At 44.0% G+C, this 7,755-nt stretch overlaps 1 protein-coding gene across 1 annotated transcript in view; it reads left to right on the top strand.

Annotated features, from left to right (window-relative positions):
• LOC132778477 (palmitoyltransferase ZDHHC11-like) overlaps nucleotides 1-7,755 on the top strand; it is a 28,328-nt gene continuing 20,573 nt past the window's right edge. The window contains exons 1-2 of the mRNA XM_067470146.1: nucleotides 1-496; nucleotides 5,499-5,711. Coding sequence (XP_067326247.1) covers nucleotides 479-496; nucleotides 5,499-5,711 — 231 coding nt within the window. The 5' untranslated portion in view covers nucleotides 1-478. The remainder of the gene's footprint in view (nucleotides 497-5,498; nucleotides 5,712-7,755) is intronic.

Raw genomic sequence — 7,755 nt, 5'->3', positions numbered from 1 at the left:
AGGACAAAGGACTTTTGTCTGCTGGAGCTAAGTGTGAATGTTTCAACTGACCACCTTGATTAGCATTTAATGGCTTGGAAGTGCCTGGGGGAATCTTTTGTTGAGAGGTGATTTGATGTGCCTGATTTTTTTACTCTCTGTTGTTTTGCTGTTGTAATTTTTTGAGTTTTTTAATACTGGTAGCCAGATTTTGTTCATTTTCATGGTTTCTTCCTTTCTGATGAAATTGTCCACATGCTTGTGGATTTCAATGGCTTCTAAAAGTTGTTCAAAACTATGTCATTATAAATTCTATGTAACACTTCACATCTCTACTTATTCTGCAGTTGAAAAATTAGGCCTGTCAATTGAAGCACTGGAGATTTTCAATTCAACAGAAGGAAAGATCCTAGCGGGGTTTTGGACCTTACAGAAACGTCTGTCTGTCAGGCCTTGATAACAGAGGAAGGGGCAGAGGTAGCAGGTCAAACAGAAAAACATGGTGAACATCTCAGAGGTGAGTCAGAAGAGAGAAATTATCCAGAAAATGTATTTTTCAATTGAAACTCTCTATTTATTCTTGGCCGCTGTGACGGTCTGGGTGAGGGCGAACAAATTGAAATTGAATCCAGACAAGACAGAGGTACTCCTGGTCAGTCGCAAGGCCGAATAGGGCATAGGATTACAGCCTGTGTTGGATGGGGTCACACTCCCCCTGAAGATGCAGGTTCGCAGCTTGGGTGTGACCCTGGACTCATCGCTGAGCCTGGAACCCCAGGTTTCGGCGGTGACCAGGGGAGCATTTGCACAGCTAAAGCTTGTGCGCCAGCTGCGCCCGTACCTTGGGAAGTCTGACTTGGCCACGGTAGTCCACGCTCTGGTTACATCCCGTTTAGACTACTGCAACGCTCTCTACGTGGGGTTGCCTTTGAAGACAGCTCGGAAGCTCCAACTAGTCCAACGCTCGGCAGCCATGATTTTAACAGGAGCGGAGCGCAGGGAGCATACAACCCCCCTGTTGCGCCAACTCCACTGGCTACCGATCTGCTACCGGGCTGAATTCAAAGTGCTGGCGTTGGCCTTTAAAGCCCTAAACGGTTCCGGCCCAAGCTACCTATCCGACCGCATCTCTGCCTATGAACCCACCAGGACTTTGAGATCTTCCGGGGAGACCCTGCTCTCGATCCCGCCTGCTTCTCAAGCTCGGCTGGCGGGGACGAGAGATAGGGCCTTCTCGGTGGTGGCTCCTCGGCTGTGGAACGCCCTTCCTACGGACATTAGACTAGCATCATCTCTAATGGTATTCCGCAAAAAGGTGAAGACCTGGATGTTTGTGCAGGCGTTTGAGTAATTTAGTGCAATCTGGTAATGGAACATAGGAATGGAACAATGGACGACGAACCTGGACTACGCTTGGATGATGAGAAGATTGGGTACGGTTGTTTTTTGTAATAATTGTGCATTGTAATTGCTTATTGGTAATTTATGGATAATGTGTTAAGTCAATTGTTATATGTTGCATGGAACCACTGCTGTTTCTACTGTTTTTACTGTTTGTGAACCGCTGTGAGTCGCCTTCGGGCTTGAGATACAGCGGTATATAAGCAAAGTAAATAAATAAATAATAAATAAATAAATATTTAGGCATGCTCTAAGGTGGCTTTTCAGATTGAAAAATAACATGATTTTACTACCATGATTTTACAACCTCACAACCTCTGAGGATGCTTCACTTCACTTCACTTCACTTTATTTCTTAATTAGTCGCTCTCCACCAAGGTGCTCCGAGCGACTTACAGTCTAAAATAGCATTTACACAATATTTTGCCGTATAATATTGCCATAGATGCAGGCAAAACGTTAGGAGAGAATGCCTCTAGAACATGGCCATACAGCCCAAAAAAACCTACAACATAGGGAACTGTTTTTAAGGTGAGGGTGCTCAACATTAACAGGCAGTTTGTTGCCTTCTTGCAGGTAGATGTGGGGATTATTTTTCTCATTTCAGATGGGTTCGGCACTACCACCATTGATTGGGGGGGAGGGGGTCTCATATCCCCTGTGCCTTATTCTGGGTTCATGTCACAGGAGCTCTGTCCTCTTTTTATACCTGGCCATATAACAGCAACATATCTAACAACAGGGATGTATTTTGGCTAAACTGTAATGAGAAGATGAGGGATATAAGGGTAGAATTATTCTTCGCATGGGTTAAACTATTATTTATTTGTCGTGTCAGGATAAATAAGTTGTATTGCATTAAAAACAAACAAACAAAGCACAAAGTTTGCAGACTTGGTATACTATAGATTTTTTCGGACTGTATGGCCATGTTCTAGAGGCATTCTCTCCTGACGTTTCGCCTGCATCTATGGCAATATACGGCAAAATATTGTGTAAATGCTATTTTAGACTGTAGGTCGCTCGGAGCACCTACTGGCCACTTGGAGTGCCTCTGTTGTTGCTGTAAAAACGTCCTCCATTGTGCATGTAGCAGGGCTCAGGTTGCATTGCAGTAGGTGGTCTGTGCATTGCAGTAGGTGGTCTTCTCCACACTCACATGTCGTGGACTCCACTTTGTGGCCCATTTCTTAAGGTTGGCTCTGCATCTCGTGATGCCAGAGTGCAGCTTGTTCAGTCGCCCAGTTTTCTGTGTCCCCAGGAGGGAGTCTCTCATTTGGTATCAGCCATTGATTGAGGTTCTGGGTTTCAGCCTGCCACTTTTGAACTCTCACTTGCTCAGGTGTTCCAGCAAGTGTCTCTGTAGATCTTAGAAAACTATTTACTGATTTAAGTTGTTAGCGTGATGGCTGATACCCAAACAGGGGGTGTGCCGGAGATGTCACTGCCTTGGTCCTTTCACTATTGGTTGATACTCCCTGGCAGATGTCAGGCGGTGCAATACCAGCTAAACAGTGTAATTTCTCCAGTGGTGTAGGGCACAGATACCCCATGATAATGCGGCATGTCTCATTAAGAGCCACATCCACTGTTTTAGTGTTGTGAGATGTGTTCCACACTGCAGGCATGTAGCCGGGGGGGGGGGGGTGGCTTGAGGGGCTTCAGCACCCTCCCCCCCCCCCTGAAATTCTCATGGTGGTTCACGAAAAGGCCTTACTGGTGCATTATTTAAACTGTTATGTTTATTCATATCATGATCTGATCACCATACTCAATATATACCATATGCATGGGGGTATTGGGGTAATGATACAAAAGATTTGCTAGGGTAGACCCTCTTTCACTCAGACTCAGCCCCCCCCCCTGAAACTCAGCCCCCCCAACCCCCCCCTGAATTTTTTTTAGCTCCCCCTCCCCCCCCCCCTGAAACGAAATCCTGGCTACGGGCCTGCCACACTGCATATGCATACTCAGCAGCAGAGTAGCATAGTGCAAGGGCAGATGTTTTCACTGTATCTGGTTGTGATCCCCAGGTTGTGCCAGTCAGCTTTTGTATTATATTGTTTCTAGCACCCACTTTTTGCTTGATATTCAGGCAGTGCTTTTTTGTAGGTCAGAACACGGTCCAGGGTAACTCCCAGGTATTTGGGTGCGCTGCAATGCTCCAGTGGGATTCCTTCCTAGGTAATCTTCAGAGCTCGGGATGCTTGTCTGTTCTTAAGATGAAAAGCACATGTCTGTGTTTTAGATGGATTAGGGTTCAACTAAAAGGAATTAAAACAAATCTATCTCTATGTCACAGTGCAGGTATGTCCGGGAGTATTAGGTAGAATCAGTGTTGATTACTCTTCATCCCCATGTCAATTTAAAATGTCTCCTCTCATCAACAGCAACAATAACTTGTTGACAAAGCATGTAACATATCTTGTGCAAGCCAGTGTTTACAACAGCAATCCCTTTTAGTTCCTCTTTTGAAAAAACAGGCATGCTGACATACTTCCTGCTTCTGTTAAACAGGATGCGGCTGTGTAATATCGATTTTCTAAAGAAATGAGCCATCTTTAGGAGAGTGGTGGAATTGCCAGGAAAACTTCTGTTTCTAAATTGCTTTGTCTAAGTTGTTTAATTTCGTTTTATTTGGTTATCCAACAATGAGCCAACAATGTGATGTGGCGGAAAAAAAAGCCAATGAGATTTTGGCCTGCATCAATAGGAGCATAGTGTCTAGATCTAGGGAAGTCATGCTACCCCTCTATTCTGTTTTGGTTAGACCACACCTGGAATATTGTGTCCAATAGGTTCTTGTAGGTTTTTTCGGGCTATAGGGCCATGTTCTAGAGGCATTTCTCCTGACGTTTCGCCTGCATCTATGGCAAGCATCCTCAGAGGTAGTGAGGTCTGTTGGAAATAGGAAAATGGGTTTATATTTCTGTGTAATGACTGGGGTGGGGCAAAGCGCTCTCTGCTGAAGCTAGGTGTGAATGTTTCAGCTGACCACCTTCATTAGCATTTGAAGGCCTGGCTGAGCCTGGGAAAATGTTCTGTTGAGAGGTGTTAAGATGTGCCTGGTTGTTTCCTCTCTGCTATTTTGCTGTTGCAATTTTAGAGTTTTTTAATACTGGTAGCCAGATTTTGTTCATTTTCATGGTCTCCTCCTTTCTGTTGAAATTGTCCACATACTTGTGGATTTCAATGGCTTCTCTGTGTAGTCTGACATGGTGGTTGTTGGTGTGGTCCAGCATTTCTGTGTTCTCAAATAATATGCTGTGTCCAGGCTGGTTCATCAGGTGCTCTGCTATGGCTGACTTCTCTGGTTGAAGTAGTCTGCAGTGCCTTTCATGTTCCTTGATTCGTGTTTGGGCAATGCTGCGTTTGGTGGTCCCTATGTAGACTTGTCCACAGCTGCATGGTATACGGTAGACTCCTGCAGAGGTGAGAGGATCCCTCTTGTCCTTTGCTGAACGTAGCATTTGTTGGATTTTCTTGGTGGGTTTGTAGATTGTTTGTATGTTGTGTTTCCTCATCAGCTTCCCTATGCGGTCAGTGGTTCCCTTGATGTATGGCAGGAACAAGGGAACCACTGACCGCATAGGGAAGCTGATGAGAAAACACAACATACGGAGTGTGGTGGAGGCTCCTTCTTTGGAAGCTTTTAAACAGAGGCTGGATGGCCATCTGTCAGGGGTGCTTTGAATGCAATTTTCCTGCTTCTTGGCAGGGGGTTGGACTGGATGGCCCATGAAGTCTCTTCCAACTCTTTGATTCTATGATTCTATCCATGAATTCAGAAGTGGGCAACATACACAAGATCTTATCCTGCCTCCAAGCATTTTGGCATGCAGAAGTGGTGAGCCAATGTATGTGCTTCTAACAACACACACTACTTTTTTGCCATTGTAGTCAGTAGAAGAGAAATCATGAATTCGTCTGCATTGATGTTATTAGAGACTGCGATATTAAAACCTCCTATGCAAAGATCCTGATTCAAATGGCTATTTCCTCCTTCTGCCCCTATTCATCGCATGGAAGACCCGTGTTGCTGAGTTTGTCGGCAGTTTTGCCCGAGATCTGGAAACCACCACCATTTTTAAGGGGTCATTTTGGGTTCCGTCTTGCAGATGGCCTGCTATGACAAGAGGCAGAGACGTACAGGGCCCGAACAGCTGAATGACCTCGTAGTGGCACCACTGCATTCTAGAGTGAACGGCTGGTCTTCCCCTCTCCACTCATTCCAGCTCCTCACCCTGATGCTGTATTCATACTTGGCGATAGTGAGCTTCGGTATCTACATACCTCTTCTCCCAAATGAATGGAAGCGCGTTGCCTATATTGTATCCTTTACTGCTTTGTCAAAACATAGTGCTAAAGCTAAAACCACATATTAACTTCTTGTTTTATTATATTTTAACTGTATTTTAACCATATACAGCAGTGTTTCTCAACCTAGGGGTCGGGACCCCTGAGGGGGTCGCGAAGGGGTGTCAGAGGGGTCACCAAAGATCATCAGAAAACACAGTATTTTCTGATGGTCATGAGAGTTCTGCGTGGCAAATTAGGTTCAAATCCATTGCTGGTGCAGTTGAGAATGTTCTTTGATTGTAATGAACTATAAATCCCAGCAACTACAACTCCCAAAAGTCAAGGTCTATTTTTCCCCAGGCTCTACCAGTGTTCACATATGTGCATATGGACTATTGGTGCCAAGTTTGGTCCAGATCCACCACTGTGTGAGTCCATAGTGCTCTCTGGATATAGGTGAACTACAACTCCCAAACTCAAGGTCAATACCCACCAAACCCTTCCAGTTTTTTCTGTTGGTCATGAGAGTTCTGCATGGCAAATTAGGTTCAAATCCATTGCTGGTGCAGTTCAGAATGCTCTTTGATTATAGATGAACTATAAATCCCAATAATTACAACTCCCAAATTACAAAATCAATCCTCCCCCAACCCCACTAGCATTTACATGTGGTTGCATTGGGTATTTGTGCCCAGTTTGGTCCAGTGAATGAAAATACATCTTGCATATCTGATATTTACATTATGATTTATAACAGTAGTAAAATGACCATTATGAAGTAGCAACAAAAACAATGTTATGGTTGGGGGTCACCACAACATGAGGGACTGTATTAAGGGGTCACGGCATTAGGAAGGTTGAGAACCACTGATATACAGGGTGAGGCAGCATAACTTCCTTTTTTCAAAACTTAATAAAACCCATTGTATGAATCAGATTTTTTTTTTTTTGTAATGTAGGCGCATACCTAAAGTTTTGTTTTACGTAGTTTTGAAGATCAAATTACGTAGATGACGTCCCCCATTCTCCATACACTGAGTAAACCGATTTCTGGCGTTTGTCACTCTTGCCAGCATAGCAGGCGTTATGTTGGCAATTTCTTCCTGGATGTTGGTCTTCAAATTTTGTTGGGTCCTTGGACGGTTCACATAAAGATGGGATTTCAAAAAACCCCATAGAAAAAATCACAAGGGGCCAAATCTGGAGAGCGGGCCGGCCGCTCGAAAAGTAGGCCTCAACGGCAAAAGCACGCTCCTCACTGTTCCAACGCATGATGGTGACTGAACAGTGTTGGGACAAAACTTTATACTCCCGCCTCTCGAATGAGACCACTAGCGCTCTGCTACGTCTTCAACTGACTGAATGGTGCACATTTTAAAAAAGGAAGTTATGCTGCCTCACCTGTATCTGCACAGTGCTATTTAATAGGGCTGGGCGGTTTCGTTCGTTAATTTTGTAATTCGTTATTGATTCGTATTTAAATTAGCTTACGATCCGATATTGAGCCATGCAGGAGCAACTAAAAATCGAAACGAATTTTTCAATTTATTTCGTAATTGTTTCGTAATTGGTTCAAAATCGTTTCGAAATTGTTTCGTGATTATTTCCGTATGTCTGGTGCAAGTTTTATAGTTGTTGTTTGTTTTATCAGTGATAAAAAAATAAATTATCACACCAACAGTCAACAACAGAGGGAGAGGGAAGCTTCAGAAGTTCCCCCTGTCCCATTTGGAGGGTTTTTTAGCATATTGTGCAATCGCGTCCGCCATTAACGAATCAATTCAGAAGTTCCCCCTGTCCCATTTGGAGTTTTTTTTAGCGTATTGCGCAATCCCGTCCGCCATTAACGAATCAATTCAGAAGTTCCCCCTGTCCCATTTGGAGTTTTTTTTAGCGTATTGCGCAATCCCGTCCGCCATTAACGAATCAATTCAGAAGCTCCCCCTGTCCCATTTGGAGGGTTTTTTAGCGTATTGTGCAATCGCGTCCGCCATTAACGAATCAATTCGAAATTTACGAAATTACGTAAATAACGAAAAAATTTTAAAGAAAAATTCGGAATTCTTTTAAAAAACG

This window comes from Anolis sagrei, chromosome 6, assembly GCF_037176765.1.
Source record: "Anolis sagrei isolate rAnoSag1 chromosome 6, rAnoSag1.mat, whole genome shotgun sequence".
Classification (NCBI taxonomy): domain Eukaryota; kingdom Metazoa; phylum Chordata; class Lepidosauria; order Squamata; family Dactyloidae; genus Anolis; species Anolis sagrei.
The sequence above is the reverse complement of the archived record's forward strand: the minus strand, read 5'-3'. Positions and strand labels throughout refer to the sequence as shown.